Source organism: Leptopilina heterotoma, unplaced genomic scaffold (assembly GCF_015476425.1).
Source record: "Leptopilina heterotoma isolate Lh14 unplaced genomic scaffold, ASM1547642v1 Lhet_38, whole genome shotgun sequence".
NCBI classification, from domain to species: domain Eukaryota; kingdom Metazoa; phylum Arthropoda; class Insecta; order Hymenoptera; family Figitidae; genus Leptopilina; species Leptopilina heterotoma.
Window position 1 is genome coordinate 400326 of NW_025111054.1, and position 12128 is coordinate 412453.

General features: G+C 22.1%; 1 protein-coding gene across 2 annotated transcripts; it reads right to left on the reverse strand.

Annotated features, from left to right (window-relative positions):
* Positions 1–40: 40 nt before the first annotated feature.
* On the reverse strand, positions 41–8121 carry LOC122505911 (ankyrin repeat and LEM domain-containing protein 2). 2 transcript variants are annotated; one of them, XM_043617791.1, is made up of 10 exons: positions 7785–8121; positions 5802–6133; positions 4809–5111; positions 4459–4611; positions 3843–4111; positions 1611–1740; positions 1076–1124; positions 884–986; positions 485–613; positions 41–374 (listed from the first exon to the last, which is right to left on the reverse strand). In XM_043617791.1, exons 1-10 carry the CDS (start codon positions 7975–7977, stop codon positions 332–334), a joined length of 1704 nt encoding a protein of 567 aa, XP_043473726.1. In that variant the 5' UTR covers positions 7978–8121; the 3' UTR covers positions 41–331. The 2 variants fall into 2 exon arrangements, with proteins under 2 accessions (XP_043473726.1, XP_043473725.1); XM_043617790.1 differs by having other exon boundaries at positions 1076–1199; positions 7785–8120.
* Between the last annotated feature and the right edge of the window lie 4007 nt (positions 8122–12128).

Here is a 12128-nt window from a genome sequence, read left to right on the forward strand (position 1 = left end):
CCCATAAAATCTAATCTAAATAATAATCTTTTTTTTTTAATTCTAAATTTGACCTTAAAGTCAAGCCAAAAGGAAAGCTTAATTTTTTCGATAGCTTTGAACAAGAAAATATAACATTTAAGAGATGAAAGTTAGCTTAGAAAAAATTTTTTTTTATCTTTCTCTCTCCTTTTTTTTCTATCAAATGAAAATATCGACGATAAAGAAACTGAATATGTTATGGAATTCTAAAATTTGTGGAAAAAAAAATTTGTACTCCTGATGTCCATTTATTTTCGATTTCTCTTTTTGGTTTTGATTCTTTAAATTAAATGCAACGCTCGCCATTTAATCAAAGACGAAGTTTCCTTCTTATTCCCGGCGTTGATATGCAACTGTAAAAATTAAAATCCAACAATTTTAACATAATAAAAATAAATAATTAAGATTTAATTAAAAAATAAACAATTTCTAAATTAGTTTTTAGAAAAATGATGATTTTTACCCATTTGGATTGTTTTTCATAATTAACTGCATTTCATGTTTCCAACGATAAATATTTGGATAATCTTGTGGAGTAACTGACGACGGAACTGCATTAAAAACTGCATAATCAGTTTTAGTTGGTGCGTTACTAAAAAAATATGTTTATTTCAAAAACATTCGTTTTTTACAATTTTTCTTTACGAAATAATGATGGAAAATAAAATACTTTGAATTTTTATTTAGTATAAAATGCAACTTATATGGATTTTTAAAGTGCGAAAAATAACTATAAACAAATCTTTCAAAAATTATTTTTGAATCACTTTCTTTTAAGATATAATTAAATTTTTTAAATATGTCTGTAGGTAATAATTAAAATCATAAAAAATAATAATTATGATAATAATAATGCGCTTACCATTCAATAAAAGTTATCGATCCCTCGTTCGCCAATTCCATTTCCTCTTCCTCGGAACTATCGCAAGCCTTTGGCGATGAAGGTGGCGTGTAAAATTCGTCTTCTATAAAAATTAATTTAAAATAATTGCGTTATTAAAAGAAACTTTTTTATACTTAATAGATTATAAATAATTTTTCTTTTAAAACTTACCAGAATTTTCCTTGTTTTCTTCACTACTTTGCAATTTACATGACTCGAACTTATTGCACAAATTATTCAAATCATTTAGTGGATCGCCATTAACATTTAATGTAACAGAATTTTCAGTGACACCCTAAAATAAATATCTTTTCACTAATTAAAAAACCTAATGTTTCCTAATCTAATTCATAGCTATTAATAAACATTCAATACTAAACGTTACATTACAAATAAATTCTTTTAAAATTTTTCAAAACTGTTAGTCATAAAATATTTATCGAATAAAAAAATTTCAAAATATATGCAATAAGAGATCTAAATACGTTTTTTAGAAGATATTTTAGATCATTTATTATAAACTAATTAATTTAATTACGTATTTTAAAAAACCAAAATTTTAAATTCAGATTTTTTTCCGTTCTTCAAATAATATTAAATACTAAAAAAATTTCTCCTATAGAAATATAATAGAAAATTATTTTTCTAATAAAATAAAAATAAAATAATAAAATAAAATTAATAAAATAAAATTTTATTTTCTCACATATCCCTTGAATCTCGCCTCGAGGAATTTTTCCAACTTCCATAAACCATCGGAACATCCTAAATCAGCGAAACTATCCAAAAATGGCCAAAATTCTTTCCACGGAACATGTAATTCTTCGGCTAAAACTCTAAAAGGGGAAAATAAGGGTTCAATTATTTTTTTAAATTGTAATAAACTTTCTCTAAAGAATTCAATTGTTCTCAAAAGTTTTTAATGAAATTCTTTGTAAATTTCAATTACATATTCAAAAATTTTCAATTAAAATTACTTTAAAAAATTACATTATTTTTTACGAAATTTAATGGAATTCTTTTATAAAAAAAATGTAATTATTTACAGAAACATTAATAAAATTGTTTAAAAAGAATTTAATTTTCTATATGAAAAATAATTAAACTCTTCAAAAAATTCAATTTTCACTTTTTCCCTGACCATAAAGAATATTTTTCCATAGGAATTAAAATTCTTCAAAACATTTAAATTCAAACATTTTTAAAATTAAACAACTTATAAGAATATTATTATAAAACGAAGATATTAATTACTCCGAGAGTCTTCGACTCGGAGTATATAGTTAGTATTTTATAAAAATTTTAATTTCCATAAAATTTTTCAAAAAAAAAAATTAAATTATTTACAAAAATTATAATTAAATTCTAAGCAAGAATTGAATTATTTTCATAAATAATAAAATTCTTCACATGGTTCCAATTATTTAAAAAAAATTTGATAAAATTCGTTGTAAGAATTCCATTATTTTCATAAATTATAAAATTTATAATTTATATTTTTTCTGAGGATTTCAATTATTTATAATATAATTTAAAGTAAATTCCTAGAAAAATGGAATTATTCTCTTAATTTTTTTGTAAGAATTTAATTACATTTCACGAATATAATTAAATTCTTCGTTGAAATTAAAATATTTTCACAATCTACTTTTTTAATAAAAGTTCTCAAAAGAATTCAATTATTTAAAAAAAATGTAATAAAATTCGATGCAGGAATTCAATTATTTTCATAAATAATAAGATTCTTTACATTATTTCAATTTAAAAAAAAAAAATTTGAAAAAATTCACTGCAAGAATTCAATTACTTTCATAAATTAATAAAATTCTTCACAGGATTTCAATTCTTTTTAATACAATTTTAAGTAAATTCTTCAAAAAATGTCACTATTTTCAAAAATTTTGTTAAAATTCTTTGAAAGAATTAAATTATGTATTTTATAAATTATGTATTTTTAAAAATTCATGCTATAATGCTTTTAATATTCAATTATTATCTAAAATTTTAACTAATATTAATTTTCAAATCAATTTTTATTGGAAAATTTTACATAAATTCAATTATTTAAATACAAAAATAAATAATTTATTGAATAAATTAATGTTTTTCGAAACTTAATTATCATAAAGAATTTTATCAACAAATTTGAATTTTTTCGAGAAATTTTAATAAAATTTTCAAGAATAATTAAATTTTTCGAGGAATTCAATTAAAATTGTATTAAAAATAATTGAAATTCTATGATGAATTTTATTATTCATGAAAATAATTGAATTTTTGTAAAAAAAATGTTCTTATTTATGAAAATAATTGAATTATTGCAAAGTTTGCTTAGAATTTTATCAAAAATTTTTTTTTAAATAACTGAATTCTTTTAAAAAATTCTATTGAAACTGTAGATATTGAAAATCATTGAATTGAGAAAAATTTTTTGATAATAATTGAAATTTTGCAAAGAATTTTATTAAAATTTTTGAAAATCATTGAAATTTGGAGAAGAATTTTATTATTTTCAAAGATAATTGAATTTTTATGACAATTTTTTTTAATTTTTGAACATAATTGAATTTCTGCGAAAAATTTTATTACTTTTGAAAATAATTGAATTTCTGCAATCATTTGTAACTTCTCCAAAATTCAATTTTTTCCAGTTACTAAAAAAAAATCCCTGACTTTTCCCTGACTTCCCTGACCAATTTTACTTTCCCTGACTTTTCCCTAAATTCCCTGATTTCCCTGACCTGTAGCAGCCCTGATTATTTTCAAATTTTTTGATAAATACTTTACAGGAATTCAATGATTTTCAATACATTAATTTGAAAATTAAAAATATTTAAATAGAAAAATTTTAAGAAAAGTTAGGAAACAAAGAAGCAATTTAATAACTAATTTCAAACTGCGAACAGATTACCAGAATATGATTGTTAATATAGATTACCTTCCAACTCTTTCGAGTCCTTTTTCAGTGTCCTGCAATCGAAGAGACAAATTTTGAGCGGGAGTTTTGACAATTGGACGTGAATCCGTGAAATCATTCGGCTTATTCTCTCGTGTTGGCGTGAAATTTAATCTCGTTGGAGTAATTTGATATCGTGGCGGTGTTTTCCATTTTTTTCGAAATTCTATCGCCTGAGATTTACTCATGGGACCAGCAAAAGCACGAACCTCCACACGAGGACTAATTGGATCCTCATTTACTTTTTGATTCTTTATTTTTGGAAATGAAAAAAATATTTTATTTAATTAAAATAAATACAAAAATTACAAGAAAATCTTTCTTGTCAATATAAACAATAATATTTTTCTTGAATATCAGTGAAGAAAAACTTTTTTTGTAAATTAAATGAAATGAAAAAACTAAAATTTTTTCAAGAATATGAAAAATTTTATTTATATACGAAATAAAGAAAAATAATTTAAATTAGTAATAATAGAAAAGATAAATTATTTAAGAGAATATAAAAATATTTTATATCAAATAAACAAAAAATTTCTTAGGTATTCATTTCGTTTTTGGAAACGAGTAAATAGAAATTTTTTTTTGATAAACTTACCAGAGGACTCGTTGGCGAGAAAGGTTCGCCAATTGTCGGCTGTAACGTATTGTCATCGGACCTGAGAACTGGTACATAAAATTGATCTTCCAATAAACTGCGGATTAGTCTTTTTAGTTCCTCATCGTCTCCGTGTTTTCTTGCACAAATTATCTACGGTAACAAATTTAATTGCAAATATTTAAATCTTTTAAATTGCAAAAAAATACAAGAAACTTAATAGTATAATCAATATTTTATTAAGTATAATAATATATTATTATTATTAATATTAATAATTTAATATAATAATTAGTTTGTAATTAATTATAAATACTATAATTTATTTATAAAATAAATAAATAAAATACCTCTAAAGGCGTTTGTTTAAACTTATTCAATAAAGTTTTAACGCATTGTGGATAAGAGACGAGGACACGAACTGCTTCCTTTTGTCCAAATTTCACCGCAAAATGAAGTGGAGTCTCATTGAGACCTTTATCTGGTGTATTGAGGTAGAGATCGAGTAAAATTTGAGCTCTCTGCAAATCCACTTCGCCGTAAAGTAATTTTACAAAATCAGGATTAATAATTGTACCCAATAATAATTCGCACATTAAACCTGAATGAGCAGACCTTGTAGCAATATGTAGAGCATTATATCGAGAACCTTCCTAAGAAACAAAACAATATAAAAATATCAAAATATTAATTCAAATTCTCAATCAATTTTATTTCTCATCGTTTTTATTAATTTATCGACCGAGTGACAAAATCATTATTTTATATTATAAAAATATTGTTACTGTAACTTTATCAGAATTATTTTCATCATTTCAATTCAATTATTATTTATTTTTAATTTAATTTAATTTAATTTAAATTTAATTTAATTTAAATTTTAATTTAATTTAAATTTAATTTAATTTAAATTTTAATTTAATTAATTTAATTTAATTTAATTTAATTTAATTTAAATTTAAATAGAATTTTTAACTAAAATTCTTCTCTAAATCAATTACTTTTAATAATTTTCGAAAAAGTTCTTTGAACATTTTCAAATCTATTTGTTTACAATTAAATTTTACCAAATTTCATTCATAGTTTTTAAAAATATTTTAATGTAATTTTTCGATAACAATTGAATTTCTTAAAAGAGTTTCTGTAATATTCAAAAAAAAATTCTAATTAATTTCTTGATGAATTTTAATTAAATATTTTGAACATGATTTTTTTCTTCAAAAATGTTAAAAATAATTCTAAAATGTTATTATTTTTTGTATGTACTATTTGAATTCGGAAATATGTAATTGAAAGTACTGAAAATTTTTTTAAAAAATTAGAAAAAAATGTATGTATTTTACCTGTAAAATTGCAGGCGTATCTCCACTGCTAACTAAATATCGGGGATTCTCCCAAATAATTGATTTTACCGCATCTAAATCACCGGCCTCAATTAATTTACGAAATCGCACCAAATCCTGAGGCTTTGGACCTTTAAAATTACTGGATTTTTCTTCGCCAACAACAGATTCGGTGGTTATTGTTGAAACTTTCGTTGCATTCGTTAATCCACCATGTCGTGAAAAATTTTCAGCGTCCGAACGATTTTTAAATGATTTTAATCTTCCAGTCTTGTGACTTTTTATTAATTTTAATGCCTCACTTTTTTCAATAAAAACCCGATCATCTTCTTCTGAAATTTCATTATTACAATATTTTTATTAAATATCTAAAGTACCAGCAAAAAAAAAAAAAAAAAAAAATTATAAACCTGATAAATTTCATTTTTTTTTAAAAAGAATTTGTTAAATTATTTTTTGTTTACATAATTAATTAAAAAATAAATTTTCTATTTATTTTTTTTTCAATAATGGAGTTTCAATAATAATTTTAATCAAAAATGTTTGAAATTATTGAATTTTATGAAGAATTTCTTTCAAATTTTTAAAATAATCGTGTTTGTTAATAATTGAAATTGAACATTTAATTAACATTTAACATTTTAATTATTTTGAAATATTTTATTACAAATTAAGAAAATAATTGAATTCTTTCGACAAATTTCTTTAAAAATAATTAAGTTTTTACAAAGACTTTTACTATTAAAAAAATAATTTAATTGAATCGAAGGATTATTAAAAGTTTAGAAAATAATTGAATTTTTTAAAAAAAATTTATTAAAATTTTAGAAAATAATTAAATTTTTTTGAAATATTTTATTACAAATTAAGAAAATAATTGAATTCTTTCGTCAAATTTCTTTAAAAATAATTAAGTTTCTACAAAGACTTTTACTATTAAAAAAGTAATTGAATTGATTCGAAGGATTATTAAAAGTTTAGAAAATAATTGAATTTTTTCAAAAAATGTTTTTAAAAATAATTAAATTCTTTCATGTAATTTTATTATTTTATTTTACTATTTACAAATATAATTGAATTTTTCCAAAGAATTTATTAAAATTTTAGAAAATAATTGAATTCTATTGAAATTTTTTATAACGAATTAAGAAAAAAATTGCATTCTTTCATGAAATTTTATTAAAATTGTATTAAAAATAATTGAATTTTTGCAATGAATTTTACTATATATAAATAAAATTGAATTTTTTTCAAGGATTTATAAAAAATTTAGAAAAGAATTAAATTCTTTTGAAATATTTTATTACAAGTTAAGAAAAAAATTGAATGAAATTAAATTGAAGGATTATTAATAATGATTATTAAAATTTTTGAAACAAATTGAATTTTTGCAAAGATTTTACTATTTAAAAAAATAATTGAATTGTTTCGAAGGATTATTAAAATTTTGTTTTAAAATAATTGAATTTTTGCAAAAAATGTTACTAATTTATAAAAATAATTAAGTAAATTCTTACGAAGAATGTTATTATTTATAAAAATAATTTAATTCTTGCGAAGAATTTTATTAAAATTTTAGAAATTAATTGTCCGAGAATTTTAATTTTAATACCTAATAGAAATAAAAAAGAATTTCTTTCATTTGAAACTAATAAAAAAGAAATGAAGTATGAAAAATAATGAAAATAAATCAAAAAAGATAAAACAAAAAACAATGTGTAAGTTTATTTGAAAAAAAATTTTTTTTTAATATATATTAAATTAAATTGTAAATAAACAAAGCATTAATTAAAAAATGTAAAAATAATATTTTCGCGTGTTTGTTGATGAGATTGGAATCCAATGATAATGGGTGTAAATTTGAAAGTTAACATTCCAAGGACACGTCAGTCAAAAACTGCGGGTAAATAATGGAAACTTTAAAAAAAAATAAAATAAAAAGAAAGAATAAACAAGAAGAGATAAAAATAAATAAATACTCACTTGCATCGCCTTTTTCATTTTCGCCAGGAATATAAACAGCGTGAAAAATACTACTGTTATTCGAAGTGAGGTTAGACTCTCCTGAACGCAAATTTTGTGCTTGAGTGTTTTCTTTATTCTCACTCATACCCGAATTTATTCTTAAAACTTGTTGAAAATAATCAACAAAACTTGTTATTACGCTCTGTGACATATGTCACGGGCAAACGTACCCGCATATATTTTATTACAAAAAAGAAGGGAAGACAAAATATTTGTTTTAAATATTTATAAATATAAATGTGTTATCCAGTGTGTTATCAACATGTATATATTTTTCAAAACTGTCAATTTGACGTGTGCAGTGTTGTCAGATTGGATTTGAAAATAGTTCATGGCTTTAAGGCCAATGCACAATAGATTCATGAGTTATATGAGATAGTAAAGGACACAATTGTAACTCTGTCCTTTACTAATTCATGCTTTGCGTTCGCTAAACGATTTTCGCGAATATTTTGTGCATTGGCCTTTATAGAAATAAATTCTAGGATTCTGGAAATTAATAGAACTCTGGGTACAATATTTCGGGATGTAATGTGAGCAGAAAACGTGAAACCGGAAGCAGAATTTCTTGATAGTAGAAAGGATAGTGAAAAATTGAAGAAAAACTGTCATTAAGGCCAAAACAGAATAAAAACGTAACCGGAATCGTAAACGAAAGAATGAGTTAGAGAAGGATAGGTATATTGTTTATCCTTCTCTAACTCATTCTTACGTTAACGATTCCGGTTACGTTTCTATTCTGATCAAGTTTATGGCCATTCTACAATTCAGCGCAACACGTTGAACAACAAGAGAAAGATAGGCAAATGCTTCCATCTCTGTTGCACTTACTCCACGCTTAAAGTAATAAAAACTTTTCGCAAAAATTCCACAATGTTCAAAAATTTTTCTAAACTCTCGTCAAAATTTCAATTATCTTTAGAAATAGTAAAATTCTTCTCCGAAATTCAATTATTTTCAAAAAATGTAAAAAAAGGTCTACATATCAATTATTTTTACATATATAAATAGCAAAATTCTTCGACAAATTTCAATTATTTTCAAAAATTTTATTAAAATTCATTACAAAATTTCAATTATTTTCATAATTAACAACAATTATCACACGAATTCAATTATTTTTAAAAATTTTAATAAAATCCATTGCAAAATTTCAATTATATTTAAAAAAAAATAAAATTCTTCGGAGAAATTCGATTATGTTCAAAATTTTTTATACCAATTCTCGTCAAAATTTCAATTATTTTAAAAACTATTAAAATTCTTCTCCGTAATTCAATTATTTTCAAAAAATGTAAAAAAAGGTCAACATCTCAATTATCTTTATAAATAAATATATAGCAAAATTCTTCGACAAAATTCAATTATTTTCATAATTAACAATATTTATCGCACACGAATTCAATTATTTTCTAAAGTAACAATATTCTTCACAAAAATTAAATATTGTTCAATATCTACTATATTTTCATAAAATTTACCAGAAGAATTTAATTATTTAAAAAAAAGTTTAATAAAATTTTACAAAAACTTTTATAATTATTTTCAAAAAATAATAAAAATTTCACAAGAATTTCATTAATAACAAATTTTTTAAATAAATTTCTTCGCAATCATTCAACTATTTTCATAAATAATAAAATTTTTACGGGGATTCAATTATTTTCGTAAATAATAAAATTCTTTTTAGGAATTCAAATTATTTTTAATAGAATTTTAATCGAATTCCTCGAAAAAATTCTTAAAAATTTTATTAAAATTCGTCCAAAGAATTTAATTATTTAAAATTTTGTTGATAAAATTCTTAAGAGAAATTGAATTCCAAGAAACATTCAATTATTTCAATAAATTATTTATTTTTGTATTTAAATAATTGAATTCTGGTAGAATTTTCTCATATACATTGATTTATAAAAATAAATTTCAGTTAAAATCTTAGATTATAATAATTGAATTCTTGAGAAGAATTTTATTAAGACTTTTAAAAAATAATTGAATTTTATCGAGACATTTTTTTAAAATTGTCTTAGAAATAATTGAATTTCTAGCAAAAAAAAGTTTTATCAAAACTTTTTAAAATGTTTGAATTTCTACTAAAATTCTGATATTTTTGAAAATAATTGAATCTCTGCAAAGATTTTTTTTATTATTTTACGAAAATATTTAAATTTTTGCGAAAAATTTTATTAAAATTTCTAAAAGTAATTGAAAATCTGTTAAGAATTTTGTTATTTTTAATTTATGCCAAGAATTTTAAAAAAATTTTTTCAAATAATTGAATTCCTGTTAATTTTTTACAAGAATTTTAATTATTTTTGAAAATTTTAATAAAATTCTTCGCAAGAATTCAATTATTTTCGAATAAATAATAAAATTCAATGCAGAATTTCAATTATTTTATTTATTTTATTTATTTTTAATACAATTTTAATCGAATTTCTCGAAAAATGTAATTTATTCTTAAAAATTTTATTATAATTCGTTGATAGAATTCAACTATTTGAAAATTTGTTGATAACGATTTTTTATGGGAATTGAATTTTAAGAAACGTTCATTCAATAAATTATTTATTTTGCATTTTTACATTTAAATTTGTATTTAAATAATGGAATTCTAGTAGAGTTTTCTAATAAAAATTGATTTTAATTTTATAAAAATGAATTTCAGTTCAACTTTTAGATAATAGAATATTAAAAGCAATATAGCGGGTATTTTTAAAAATAATTGAATTTTGTAATTAATTTTTTTGAAAAAGTTTAATTGAATTTTTTAAATATTATTTTTAGTTTGTATTTTCTAATATTTATTGAATTAAAGAATTTACGAAAAATTGAAATTTCGTAAAATTGAATACATGTAAAGATATGAATTGGAAAATTGTCAAAGAACTTTTTCGAAAATTTAAAAAAATAATCGAAGAATTTTAGTTTGAAATTTTTAAAAATAATAATTGAATTGATAATGATTTTAATTATTATAAATTATTTTGATTAATAATTATTATTAATTTTATTAATTATTATAAAACATGAAGAAATCGATGACTTCGAGTCGAAGACTCGGAGTTATCGATTTCTTCATGTTTTAAGGCGCTCTCACAGCTAGTAGGCAGCATACAAATTTGAATTTACTGTCTCTTTCACTCTAATTGATTTTCTCTCTTACTCCAATTACTGCCTGCGCAGGCAGGCAGAGCTGTGAGAGCTCCATTATAGTTATGTTACATTTACATTTTCCTTCATCTTTTTTTCCAAGTGAATATTTCAATCGGGAAAAGTAATTTTATACATAGACACAAGCATATTTTTTTTACTATTACATTATTAATGAACTGAAGATTTTGACGCTGTTGAATTCAAAACTTTCCCCATTGCTTTAGGACTGATATCCAAAATAAATTGCATAATTTCAACCACTATTTGATGACGATTATAAACATGAAACAATTCAATCACATCAATGTAATTAAAGAGACGCATATTTATTATTGTATTCGATATTTCATTAACAAATCTATATAAAGTTAAGTAGTTGAGTCGTTCTCCACGATCATTTTTAGCATATCCAGTCATTTTACATAATTTTTGAATCATTCGTTTAATGGAAACAGTATAGGACATGTTGTTAACGTTACATTGGGGATAATGCATCAGCATTGAGTAAGGCGTGAACCAAATGGATATAAAACTCGTTAATGAAATGTCAATTGACTCGAGTACACGTTTTTGCATCAAAGCAAATGCTCGGTCTTCGCGTGTCAATAGAGCCAAAATTCTCCAACCATTGGAATTAAATGAAACATTATCACCATCTACTATTAGGAAATCATCATTGTTTGAAACTTGCTCTTCCGATTTGTCATTCATATATTTGTCAACACTCAAAATGTATTTTTTAACACAATTGCGATCAATGGATAATAAATGCTGATACCAATGATGCAGTGAATCTAAATTATGGACGTGGCCAAGTTTACGATTTATGAAAATACGTAAAAATTCATCTCTATTTTCTGTTAGTGCTTCGTGTACGGATAATAAGACTATATTCGCAATAACATCGGTGAGAGAGATGTGATTTAATTCCGATATTTCGCATTTAATTTTAATATCTGGATAGCCCATCAATAGAGGTAAATGGAAGAGTGTTGTTACAGCGGCAGCGTAAATTGCATATGGTTTTCGCATTATTAAAACGAGACGTTGCATCATCATTGTTATGTGTTGTAATTCCTCAAATCGAACATTGTTTACTTCTTGTCGTAATATTTGACGTAAGTGTGTCAATATTTTACAAGCTTC

Excerpts from the sequence above, each read along its gene's own strand:
- LOC122505911 (XM_043617790.1), bottom strand. The coding sequence starts at position 7,977 with ATGTCACAGAGCGTAATAACAAGTTTTGTTGATTATTTTCAACAAGTT. Across the intron at positions 5,112-5,801 it reads ATACGCCTGCAATTTTACAG|GAAGGTTCTCGATATAATGC; the intron begins GTAAAATACATA and ends TTTGTTTCTTAG. Across the intron at positions 987-1,075 it reads AGAAAACAAGGAAAATTCTG|AAGACGAATTTTACACGCCA; the intron begins GTAAGTTTTAAA and ends TAATTTTTATAG.